This window comes from Mauremys reevesii, linkage group 12 (assembly GCF_016161935.1).
Source record: "Mauremys reevesii isolate NIE-2019 linkage group 12, ASM1616193v1, whole genome shotgun sequence".
In the NCBI taxonomy this organism is placed as follows: Eukaryota; Metazoa; Chordata; order Testudines; family Geoemydidae; genus Mauremys; species Mauremys reevesii.
In genome coordinates this window covers 11392956-11405630 of record NC_052634.1, presented here as the reverse complement: position 1 = coordinate 11405630, position 12675 = coordinate 11392956, and the positions used below count along the sequence as shown (strand labels likewise).

General features: G+C 44.0%; 1 protein-coding gene across 20 annotated transcripts in view; it reads left to right on the top strand.

Annotated features, from left to right (window-relative positions):
• Window positions 1-12067, top strand: part of LOC120375737 (protein CEPU-1) — a 757368-nt gene extending 745301 nt beyond the window's left edge. For 14 of the 20 annotated variants that reach the window (XM_039496604.1, XM_039496607.1, XM_039496609.1 and 11 more), the window contains 2 exons: window positions 5710-5742; window positions 10281-12067. In XM_039496604.1, coding sequence (XP_039352538.1) covers window positions 5710-5742; window positions 10281-10381 — 134 coding nt within the window. In that variant the 3' untranslated portion in view covers window positions 10382-12067. The remainder of the gene's footprint in view (window positions 1-5709; window positions 5743-10280) is intronic. The other 6 variants (XM_039496616.1, XM_039496618.1, XR_005586712.1 and 3 more) reach the window with 5 other exon arrangements.
• The last annotated feature ends 608 nt before the right edge of the window (window positions 12068-12675 follow it).

Here is a 12675-nt window from a genome sequence, read left to right as displayed (position 1 = left end):
TCATGTGCCACTCATCAGAGCCGCATGTGATCCTGTTGCCCACCCCCAGACAGTAGGAGCCATCAGTACTTCAAAGGCATAAAAGAAGCAAGTGACATAATTAGAAATAGGAACGGTGGTTGCTATAGCACCAGTCTCTCAGACTGTCTTTTCATAGGCTCTTAGAAAGATAGAACTGGAAGGGACCTCAGTAGGTCATCTAGTCCAGTCCCCTGCACTGAGGCAGGACTATGTATTTTTTAGACCATCACTGGCATACATTTGTCTAACCCAGTCTTAAAAATCTCCAATGATGGAGATTCCACAGCATCCCTAGGCAATGTATTCCAGTGCTTAACCACACTGACAGTTAGGAAGTTTTTGTCATGTCTAAATCCCCCTCACTGCAATTTAAGACCATCATTTCTTGTCCTCTCCTCAATGGATAAGGAGAATAGTTTCTTCTTTATAACAACTTTTTACATTCTTGAAGACTGTTATCACTTTCCCCCTCGGTCTTCTCTTCTCCAGACTAAACAAACCTAGTTTTTCTAGTCTTCCCTTGTAGGTCATGTTTTCTAGACCTTTGATAGTTTTTGCTGCTGTCCTCTGGACTTTTTCCAATTTGTCCACATCTTTCTCAAAGTTTAGTGCCTAGAATTGGACACAGTACTCCAGCTGAGGCCTTATCAGGGTTGAGCGGAGTGGAAGGATTACTTGCTTACAACGCTCTTGCTAATACATCCCAGAATGATGTTCACTTTTTTCCCAACTGTATGACATTGTTGGCTCATATTTAATTTGTGATCCACTCTTAAATCTTTTTCTGCAGTATTCCTTTTAAGCAGTCATTTCCTGTTTTGTATTTCTGCAATTGATTGTTCCTTCCTATTTTGCATTTGTCCTTATTGAATTCCAGCCTATTTATTTCAGACCAGTCCTCCAGTTAGTCGAGATCATTTTGAATTCTAATTTTCTTCATTCCTAAATCTTCTGGCTTTGTCGATTTCACTCTGGATTTTTTAACCAGCATAAAAATAATTCTCGCATTATTGAGTGTTTAAAAAAAAAAGTTTGCTATTTAAATTGTAAGCAGTAGAGTTTTCACCACACTGTGAAAGCATCATTAGAGCTGCCTGGAAGCTGTCGCAGCCTCTCCCTTACCAGGCTTTCAGGCTAATCAGTGTCACAAATGACTTGGCTTTTGTAGTTAAATGTTTGTCTGTCTGTCTATGGCTGTTAAATGCATGTTTCCTGGTCTATTCATCGTGAGACATGCTCCTTACTGATGCACTGTTGGGCTGAAATTTACCCAGGGTTGACACAGAATTTCACCTGGATTAAATAACCTGGCAGAGGAGCCACATGGCAGACAGCCCACTAGTTGGGTAAGGTTTCATTAGGAAAAAAAGTGGCCACAACCTCCCTTGCACTTGGGATGGAGAAGGGTTGTAAATGGGCCAGCTCTGTCTGCAAAGGAAGCATTGGTGTCTACATGGGGGCAGGAGTTGTGCTGATTCAACCCATGCCCTCATCAAACTCCACCAGCAGGTGTCTGGTAAACTGAAAGCTGTCTTCCCAGGATAGTGGCGCCTCGGGCCATGCTTATGCAGAGAAGCTCCAGTTGCATCTCTTTCTGTGCCAGGTTAATGGGATCTGTCCTCAGGCAGTTGGACTGAATGAAATAGGTGCTGATATACCACATGCATTGCTTATGTGACTAGCCGTGCAGGGATGACTTGCAGACACTGGGTTGAAAATGCATGGTGAAATGTCTTGACCGCCCATTTGATTAAAAACCACATGGGGCCGATCGTGAAGCCCTTAATTAGGTCACTCTCCCATTGAATGAGTGAGGGCAGCAGGAAAGAGAGGTTGACCTTGTGGTTAAGGCACTAAACTGGAACTCAAGAGACCCAGGTTCTGGTGCTAACTCTGCCAGACTCACTGTGGGACTTTGATCAGGTCACTTAAAATGATTTTTTTCAAAGCCACCCAGGGGATTTAGAGTCACAATTCAGATTAATTTTAACTAATTAATTTTAAAGATTTGTGTGCATCTAAATCTCCTAATGAACTTTGAAAATGTCAGCTATAAATTGTGTGCCTCAGTTTCCTCATTTAGAAACTGGGGATACTCATCTTCACCTTCACTTACCCTTTGTCTGTCTTGTCTATTTAGATTGCAAAGTCCTCAAGTGGGGATTCTCTCTTATAAACACAGTCAGACACAGATCTCAGTTGGAGACATCCAAATGATATTGTAACACAAATAAATAATAATAATAATTAATAATGATTCAGAACACAAATACTTATTGAACACTTCTGCCTCATTAACAAATTTACAATCTCAATGAAACTATGTAATTGGTAGGATTTCTTTTATTCCTTATATACTTTTAAAAATCCTTATTTCCTTAGCCCTGCAAGCCATGACATTTTTCTTGTCTTTAGCTTCCCTTATCAATTTTCTGCACTTCATAACTTCTAATTTATATCAGTTGCTATCTATTTTCTCCTTTCCCATTTGTTATATATTGCTTTTTAAAAAAAATTTAATTGCTGCCTTCACTTTGCCATTAAACAATGATGGGCTTTTAGCCAAAGTTGACCTCTTTCTTGATGGCTGGAATCAGGGACAAAAAGCCATCTAATAAACTCTTCTTAAATAGCTCCCAATTTTTATTCACATTTTTCTGTTTAATTTTTTTCTCCCAGTAAATTTTGCTTATCATTTTCTTCAGCTTTGGAAAATTAGCCCTTTTGAAGCCCTGAATATATATATATTACTGTTCAGGACTGTCTACTCTTTGCCCATATTGAATGTAATCAGGTCTGATCACTGGTCCCTAGGCAACCACTAACTTGCAGTCCAGTGATTAATTCATCTTTATCCATCATAATGAGGTCCAAAATAGAGTTACCTTGGGATGGGTGCAATACCTTTGTATTAGAAAATGATCATCTAGAATTTTTAGAAGCTCTAATGATGCTTTATTACTGGCTGCATGAAACCAGCAGCCTATGCCTCCCCAAATGAAGTCTCCCATAACAACACACTTTTTCTCTCTATTCTTTACAGACAGATGGTTAAGAAGGATCTCACCATGCTCACTGGTTTGGTTCTGAGGCCAGTAACATACCAGTACCCTTTCTGGGCATTGGTAGCTAGCACATTGATCCATATGCATTCAAAATCCTGTTATCAATAACTCTAAAACAAGTAATGATGTCTTTAATGTAGAGTGCCATCCCCTCACTTCTTTTCCCACCGTCATCCACAGCTGTGCAAAGTGGGTATGAACACTACCGGATCAGAGTGGTAGTGTTTTAAACCACTTTGCAGAATTGTCAATGACTATACAAGGTGTAAGTCAATAAAGAATTAGGCCTATAGGGAAGCAGTTTACTCTCTGAGTAGCCTCACTTACATGAATCTGATCCTTAATTATTTTGGCCCTAAAATCTATTTATTGAGTCCTACAAACAGGGTTAGGGAGCCTGGCTTATTTTGTGGCTAATCTTGAATAAATATATTCCATCAAAAAAAAGTCATTTTTTAAAAATTATTATTTAACATACAGTACAGGGCATCCCGCTTAATTCAATCGCTGATTTGATTCTTTCTTTAATTTATCGAGACCTCTGGAACCAAATCTTTTTTTTTATTATTATTAAAAAAAACCCTAAAACCTCAATTTCCACCCTTTATTGTGATCAATGTTGATTGCTTTAGGCAGGTATGATTAGATAATTCTATCTAGAAAGTTGCAATTAATAAGGATGGGGCCAACATTCTGCATGGGAGAGAGAAAGAAAGAGCCCAGGGGAAATCCCAAGAATAATAATAAAAGGCAAGTGCAAATTCAAGGCACATTATTTAGACATTCTGGGCCAAACTCAGCCCTGATGTAACTCCACCGTTGCACCATCAATGAACGTCTCTCTCAAGTTGAAGGGTCAGAGCCCCAAATGGTGTAAATTAGTGGTCACCCTTACGTTTTATTACAGATCTTGCCGTCTGCTCTGCCATCTATGATGGCCAGGTCTGTAATAAAATCAGCTTCTTGTTTAAGGTTCAGTAGTGCAACCATGAGGCACACTGCTGAGAACTGGCATGAGTCATCTCATTAAAGCCAATGGGCCAACCTTTAATTTAAAGGGTAGGAATGGGCTTGATTGAAATCAGAGGTAGGAGCCACTGCTTTTTGGGCACCTCTGATTTTGGGTGCCCTGTTTGTGATTTTCCAAATGGCTGAGCACCCCACAGCTCCAGATGAAATCAAGGGGTGCTCAGGACCGCTGAAATATCAGGCCCTATGTGTCTCAGAGGCACCCAGAATCAGTGACTCCTTTGGAAAAAGTTGGCCTGAATGTCTAACTTAAGGGCCATATCCGGAGCTATGCTGATTGACACCAGCTGAGGATCTGGCCCTAGATGTTGTTTTAAGACTAAATGATAATACTACTTTGCATTTGCAGTGCTTAACGTATGTAAAACGGTCTACAAATATTAACTAAATGAATTCCCCCGCCCCATGAGCGAGGTATTTACCAATCCTATTTTATAGATGAGGAAACTGAGGCAGAGAGGTGCTGTGCCTTGCATAAGAGAAGGTGGCATCTCGAGTCAGTGGCCAAGCCAAGTTGAGAACTCAGGACATGCTGACTCTAACCCCTGGGCTCATTTCTTCCAATCGCAATTGCCCCCTGCAATAGTTGACTGGTAATCCAAATGTTATTGAGTGCTGGTAACACCATCAGAGGAAAGGCCTGTACATGCAGATATTTGAAGTTCCTTGTGCTCCAGGTTGCTCTTTGCACTCTTCCTGTCCGCCTGTCTAATTCTGAGCCTCATCACCATCTGTTGCACATGGAGAAGGACTCATTTTTGTCCAAGCCAAGATAAACCCTACACCACCACCTTTGGCGTCTCTCTGTCTTTCTTCAAATCCACAAGGTTTAGTGTGGGATCAAGGCACTGCCTGAGCATTGCTAGGTGGATTATGTAGGCCGCTTTGCTGGTCTTCTCTGCATTTTCAACAGGAGCCTATGTCCTGGGCCAGCAGAGGCCTTCAGTTAGCTCACAGGGGCTCATCATTGCAGTAAAGAACAGGCAGATTTCTTGGATAGAATCGGCATGACTGGCCATCTGCCTGAAATCCCCCAAAGTGTCCTCCTCCGGCGAGCGCTGATCTCATTTCCGACATGGGATGGGGCTGTCTCCTTCCCAGGATTGCTGCTCAGAACAGGGAAGGCAGGACATTGGTACTAGCCATTGGAGATGGGCTTGACCGAAATCCCCCATGCTTTAGGGGAGTTCGGATCCTGATCCAGTCTTTGCAAACGACCCCACCTCTAATGGGACAAATAACCCACCCTCTGAGCTTGGAGAACATTGGGGAACCAACCCTGAACTCTGGGTCTGAACTATGTGGCTAGTTCACCCCTGTGCAAAAGGAACATCTAACGCTGCCAGATCTGCAGGGTTGTGCTTTGCACTCCCTTTTGCACAGGGATGGATGACGACACAAGGTGCAAGCCAGTGGGGAATCAGGCCCAGCAAGCCTCAGACCTGTCTCTAATAATACTAGTAACAGCCACCTTGACATTAGCAGGGGGAGTCAGAGGCTATGCAGGACGCTCAGTAGGGGGAAGAATCAGCTGAACTGTCTTTAAACATCGTTTTCCATTCACCTTAACCATGACTTGTTCTTTAATTTTTAGAAGAGACAACTACAGCCCTGACACCCTGGAAAGGTCAGTAAATGTGCTCTCCAAACTGTGATTGCTCCCCAAACTCTGGTTTCCCTGCTGCCGCCAGCCCCTCTGCTTCTGCTGTTCCTTGTTTTCCCGTGGCTGAGCTAACACCAAGGGATCGGCTGAGTGGAAGTCACGATCTCTTGTCCCGCAAACCACCGAGAGCACCAATGCAACTAACTTCCTCGTTGCACCCCGGCTTTGTGGGGACTGCTGCAGCCCACCCATTAATGCTTGCAGGGTTCTAATTCAGTTGCATTAGGAATTAGGAGCAAGAAATACACCTGTGATGAGGTGTAGCCATCCTTGTGTCCGGAATCCTGCAGCCTGTCCTTTCTTGTAGCCTAACATTCTGTAGAGACCTTCTTTGCACGGCCTTTTCCTCTGGATGCTGTGCAGCTCCCTGCCTAGCTCTCCCTACCTTGCTCTCACTCTCTTTCTGTCCCCTTTTGCTGTGGCAAATATCAGGAGTTTTTTTCTGGTCTGATTCACTGGGCTTCAGAGAAAATCTGTCTCATTCGAGGTCCTTATTCCTCCCAGATGTTTTCAGCAGATAATTGATGCTTGTAACATTTCTCTAGGACACTACAGGGTTTGATAATTGGCCTCTTTGGACTGTCACATGTTTCCCTAATGAGCTGGAAGTAATGAATGCATGAGACCTGGAGAGTAGTCACAGCCTGGCCTCCTTATCAGCTGCACTGCTACTGACACAGCAGTGCTAGCTCCTGCCAGCAAGGGTTCCATTATTATCCACCCACAGCACTTGGCTTCCTCCAGAGCTTGCTCCGAAATTTCAGCAGATTCAGCCCAGTTTTCAGGCGCCCGATGATTTCAGCTCTCCAGGATGCTGGATCCAACTTTGCTATGATAACCCCAGTTGACCCTCCGGTGCTGGCAAACATGGCTTTTCTTTTTTGAATGATGTGGATAACAGGTACAAGAAGTGAAATCTGTTTAGCCAAAGAAAAAGAGCATGTTAAAAAAAAAAGACAGGGATGGCTACACCTTTCTCTGGTGCCAGAGGACGTCAAGACAAATGCACACCAGCGGCCAGAAACGCTCAGCATCCAATGTGCGCCCAACAGGCTCAGCTCTTCAGAAAAGCTGGCCACTTATTTTGGAGTCTAAAGAGGTCGAAGGCAAGTTCTTTTGAAAACCTGGTCAGAAATATCACAATGGGACCTGCTGGGACATTGTTGAGAAATCTGGCCCCAGTTATGGGTGCTGAGTAGGACCGGTTGAAAATTTTCTGTCAAAACTGTTTTCCTATGGAAAATTAGGGGGTTGACTGAAACTATTTTTTTCTTGGAAAGTGTCTGTTTTTGTGGAAAATTTCCATTTATCACTGAAAAACAAAATGCCTGGAAAAGGAAATGTTTTCATTTGGAAATGTTGCTTCTGCAGTGCCTTATGGGAGTTAGAGTTTGGTTGACTCATGTCCCCATTCTTCCCTTTGAGCTAGACTACCTGTCCAGACTGCATCTCCCATGGCCACGGACTCCCATCAGTCACAGCCCGTGGTGCATCATGGCAGATGTAGTCTGACCAGGGAGGCAAATGGGAACATGAGGCACCCTAACTACAAATTCCATGAGGCACTTCAGCAGCATTTACAATTCAAAATATTTTGGTTTGCAACTGAAATTTTCAGTATTCAAATTTCCACCAAAAATTTGAAAATGTTGGTGCAAAATGTGGACAAAAATGAATGTTTTCATTTTTGTTTAAAAAAAGGGGGGGGGCAGGAGAAAAAACCAACCAGCTCTGGTGCTGATCATGTAAAAATGTAGCTCAAAGCATGTATCCTAGTGCACTTTGTTTACACACATCGTGTGTTACTCCCTTTGCATCATGGGAGTTTAAAGACTGCTAGTGAACAGCAATGTCGAGTCTGCATTCAGTCCCATCCGCCACTCTTGGTTCCATCTGGAGGGAGATATAAACCTTTTATACTTTACTAGCATGTCTTCTTTTACATGAGATGTGGAACGAAACTCCTGGCTGCTGCTTAAAAGTCGCAGGACTGTTTTCACAAGCATAGGGATCTTAACTATGTGATACAGGAGGTCAGAGTAGATGGGCACAGTGGGTCCTGCTGGCCTTGGAATCTATGAACCGTGGTTTCTCACTCCAGTTCCCCTGTTTACCTATCATTCTTGCGGCCATTTCAACTGAATGGGGGAATTCTTCATTCCCTGTATCAGGCAGCTGTGCAAAGTTGCTGTGAACTTTTTAAAGGCTGTTTAAGGAAGGTGGATGCATTGCAGTGATGGGGAAGCGATCCCTGTCTATATAACGTTTGGAGTCAGCTTGGAAAGTTGGCCAAGCATTTTTCACTCATTGGCTGGAAGGTGTTGTATAAACATCCGTCATTGGGCCAATTTTAGTTGCTCAGTGAGGCAGCTTTGAGTCCCTTCACCCCCTCTAGTCTGACTGGGCTTTGCAATCATCTTCTCTCGCAGAGCAGATCCTCTGCCATCCCTCCTTCCAGCTAGTGCTATAAAGTGGGTATGGCTGGGGGCACAGAGCCTGGCTGGGAAAAAGTCAGTGTGACCCAGACATCTCCACTCTCCGAGCAATCATCAGTTGCTGGTATAGCCTCTTAGGCCCATAAGCAACTGACGCCAGTGAGAGCAGCCCCCAAATCGGGGAGCCTAAATGTGATTTAAAGCCAACTTTGCATCCCCACTCCCCAGCAGTTGCTCCAACAACAGCCGAGGATCTGTCCCATTAACCTTCTCAGGTTCAGTAGGACTTCCTGCTCAGGGGCGGTGCCAGACACTAGCGCAGCAAGCGCGTGCCTGGGGCTGCAAGCAGCGGGGGGAGGCCTGCCGGATGCCAGGAGGGCGGCAGTCAGGCTGCCTTCGTCAGCATGCCTGCGGGAGGTCCACCGGTTCCACGGCTTCGGCGGCGGGTACGCCGAATCCGTGTTACCGGTGGACCTTCCGCAGGCATGCTGCCGAAAGCCACCTGACTGCTGTGCTTGGGGCAACAAAATACATAGAGCCGCCCCTGTTCCTGCTGCTGCTGGTACCTGTCAGGAAATCTTCCCATTCGATCATCTCATTAGGAAACATTTTCATCTTGATTTTGGGATCTTTTCAGTGTATTCACCTGCCTTGTCATTTCTTTATTTTTTACTTTACACAATTATTATTATTACTACAGTAGAGCCTAGGATTTCAGGAGAACTGGGGAGATAACATCATGAAACTAATTAGTTATCAAGTCAAAATCTGTCCTCACTTCCATCCCTTCTAACTCCACCGAGTGCAGAAGAGTTTTCAGCTTTTTAATTTGTGTCTTTCTTTTAGTTATCGTTATTATTGTCTGAGCTAAACCAAAACAAGGAGTCCGGTGACACCTTAAAGACTAACAGATGTATTTGGGCATAAGCTTTCGTGGGTAAAAAAACCCACTTATTCAGATGCATGGAGTGAAAGTTACAGATGCAGGCATTATATAATGACACTTGAAGAGAAGGAAGTTACCTCACAAGTGGAGAACCAGTGTTGACAGGGCCAATTCAATCAGGGTGGATGTGGTCCACTCCCAATAATAGATGAGGAGGTTTCAACTCCAGGAGAGGCAAAGCCGCTTTTGTAATGAGCCAGCAAACAAAAGGTGACTTCCAAGAACTGCAAACTTTGCAAACGTTAACTAAGCCTCACAACACCCCAAGGTGATAGGGAAGTATTTGCTGTCCCATATATGTGGATGGGAAAACTGAGGAAGGGATTATGGGCTAAGTTTTCAAAAGTGGCCATTGATTTTTGGAATCAGTAGCCTCCTTTGAAATTTTTGGCCTGCGTGACTGGCACAAGGCCACGGAGGGGAAGAATTAGCTTCAGAGCTCAGGTTAGAATGCAGGAATCCTTGGTGTCCAGTCGCACATCCAGTTCACCAGGCCAGTCCCATCTCTGAGGCGTCTATTGCGTGTGTGTTGACTTGTTTGGTAGAGCTTAGCTAGAAGAATGTGGCTCTTGGTTTTACACTATAGAAGCTCAGTGGTTTGCGCATTGGCCTGCTAAATCCAGGGTTGCGAGCTCAATCCTTGAGGGGGCCATTTAGGGATCTGGGGCAAAAATCTGTTTGGGATTGGTCCTGCTTTGAGCAGGGGGTAGGACTAGATGACCTCCTGAGGTCCCTTCCAACCCTGATATTCTGTGATTCTATGAGCTCAAACTAAGGGACTGGTTAATTGCTGCATCAGCATTTGGGCTCAGGCTGCATCCCAAACTCTGGGATCTTCCCACTTTGCAGGGTCCTTGAGCCTGGGTGCCAGCCCGAGCCTGAACGTCTACATCACAATTCAATCACCCTGCGAGCCTAAATCTGCTGGCAGAGGCCAGCCATGGGTTTGTAATTGCAGATTCATTTCAGGGTGGGCATCCAAAGATGGCCATGCCCCAGCTCAGTTTTGCAGACATTGCCCTATGATTCTATGAATTAACCATGGCTAATTGGTTTATTTCTTGACTCCTCTGACTAACACCATTGGCTTTTCCCCTCTCCCTCCCGCTCCCCCTTTGCAGGCCCCGGAGCAGTGCATGATGGGAACAACGGCACATCAAGAAGAGCTGGCTGCATTGGGCTGCTTCCCCTCCTGCTGTTGCATCTCCTCCTCAAGTTTTGACCCAAGTGCTGATTCTGCGGAGTAGCGACAACCACAGCAACAACAAGAAGAAAAAGTATAACATTTAAAAAAGAAAAATAAGCGTTATAATAAAGAGAATGTATTACCAGAAAATCTGAGGGGGAGAGAGAGAGGGGGAAAAAAGGGAATTTTGAAAAAAAAAATCCATTTTTTTCTCGCTGAAGTTTAGACACAGCTGAACCTTTTTCTTTCTTTCTCTTTTTTTTTTCTTTTTCTTTCTGCAATGGACAAGTGTGCCGGTACCAAGGACCAACCAGTACATTTGGCTGAACGGCTCCCCCCGCTCCCCCACCACATCCCTCGTTCCGAGGCAGCTGGCTCGGTCATTTCTTTCTGCTCGACTCTTCCCCCCTGGATGATTACGGAGTCGGCTGTTCCAGCACATGCATATGCAGACGCACAGCATTTTTTTTTCCTGGAGATTTTCCCTCCTTTTCATGGACTGTGCTGCCATTCGTGTTAGTATGAAACAAACAAGCAAAAATTGACGCCGAGACGAACGAAAAGGAACAAAGCAAACCAGTTGTTAAACATTTCTTCATTCTACTACGCACGGACATCATGGAGAATGAGGGATCTGATTCATTATTAATTTTATTAATTATATTTTCTGATGAGCCTAGAACGATTAGTTCATAAAAAAAAACAAAAAAAGAGAAGTATGTTTATTAAGCATTAAAAACAAAACAAGCGGATAGTGTTCTTCTTAACTACGTGTGCAAGAGGTGGCATCTCAGCTTGTCTTAGGGTTTTTGCAAAATTGGTGTGAACAGTCAACGAGTCCTGGGGGTGGGGGGGAAGTGTTTTTACAAACAATTCCTCCGCCAGCGTTATTGAAACTTCATCCATTTCTCTGGTGTTTAAGGCAGAAGATACTATGCTAGCTATGGCTATCTACGTACTGTTTTGGAAATGGAAAAGCTGATGCTCATTGTATGTTGAGTTGGATGGATATGCTTATTCTTTTTATGGGATATATACATATAGATATATATATATACATACACATATATATATATATTATTTTTTTTGTTAGCGTTCTAGCCACATTATTTCTCAACAGGCTCCTCCTTCTGCCATTCCTGCATGCTGTATATGGACTTAGCTGTGTATTGGTCTTCTTCTAAGAGATGATAGAGTTTCTTGATGATTGTGTAATCAATTCCTGCTTATTATTTTGTTCCCTCCTTCCCCTGGGTTATTTACATGTTGGAGACACTTATTTAAAAAAAACAACCAAACAAACAAAAAAGGAAAAGTAACAGATGCAGTGTCTCTTTGCAGGTTTGGCTATTCCAAGGGGAAACCATGTATAACAAGACGTATTTGTCATTCTCCCTTTTTGACCCAGCTCAGAACGTTAATACAACAACACTGCAAACTGAAAACATCAACAGAAAAGGAACAAAACCCATCACCCGCCTTTGATTTGGCCATTGGCTGGTTCTATGACACTTGTGTGGCTATGGGAGAAATTAACTTGCTTTATTTTATTATTTTGTTTCCTTTTTGGTGGACGAAACTGAAGAAACGTGCTTCACATCGAGGTTCTGGGATAGCCCCGTGGCCAGAGGCCCTCCGGTGTCCTTGACTTGTTTGCGGGGGGACAAGATGGGGAGGTTGTCTCTGACTATACATTAAAAAGATGTTCCATGTTGCTGTTCAGCCTGGTTGTAGTACCTCATTGTGAAGCTTGGAGAATTGGTTGTAATGGGCAGAGGGTGGATCTGTGCTTGTATAACATTTTCTTGTTTAATTCTTCAGTAAACTCCTGCTACCCCCTGCAGGAGAGAGGTGGGTTTGAGAACAGCAGCCCAGATCCTCAAAGATATTTAGGCTCCCAATTCCCAGTGGGCATTAGGTACCTAAAAAACCTTTGAGGATCTGGGACAATTAGCTCCAGAGTCCTGCTGTGAGTCTGGCAGAGGAGATGCAGTCTCTGAGGAGGAAGAGTGGCAGACAGATGACACTGATCATCCCTGCCTAGTGGCTATTACATAAATGTATGAGCACCTCACCCTATGGATAATGTCCAGATGCAGCTGACATCTGGGGTGGGGGAATAGGGAGGAGAGAGGTAATGCTAAATAAGCATTAGCAACATCATGGCCAGGATTGCAGCATAGAGTGAAGGAGGGAGAGTAAAAATCCCCCGATCGTGCTCAGTCCATCGTAGGAGGGTTTGAGTCTCAAAGCCCGCTGAGGTCAGCTGAAAGACTCCCATTGACTTTGGATCAGTGAGTTGGGTCTCTTGGAATAGACTGCTGAGCTTG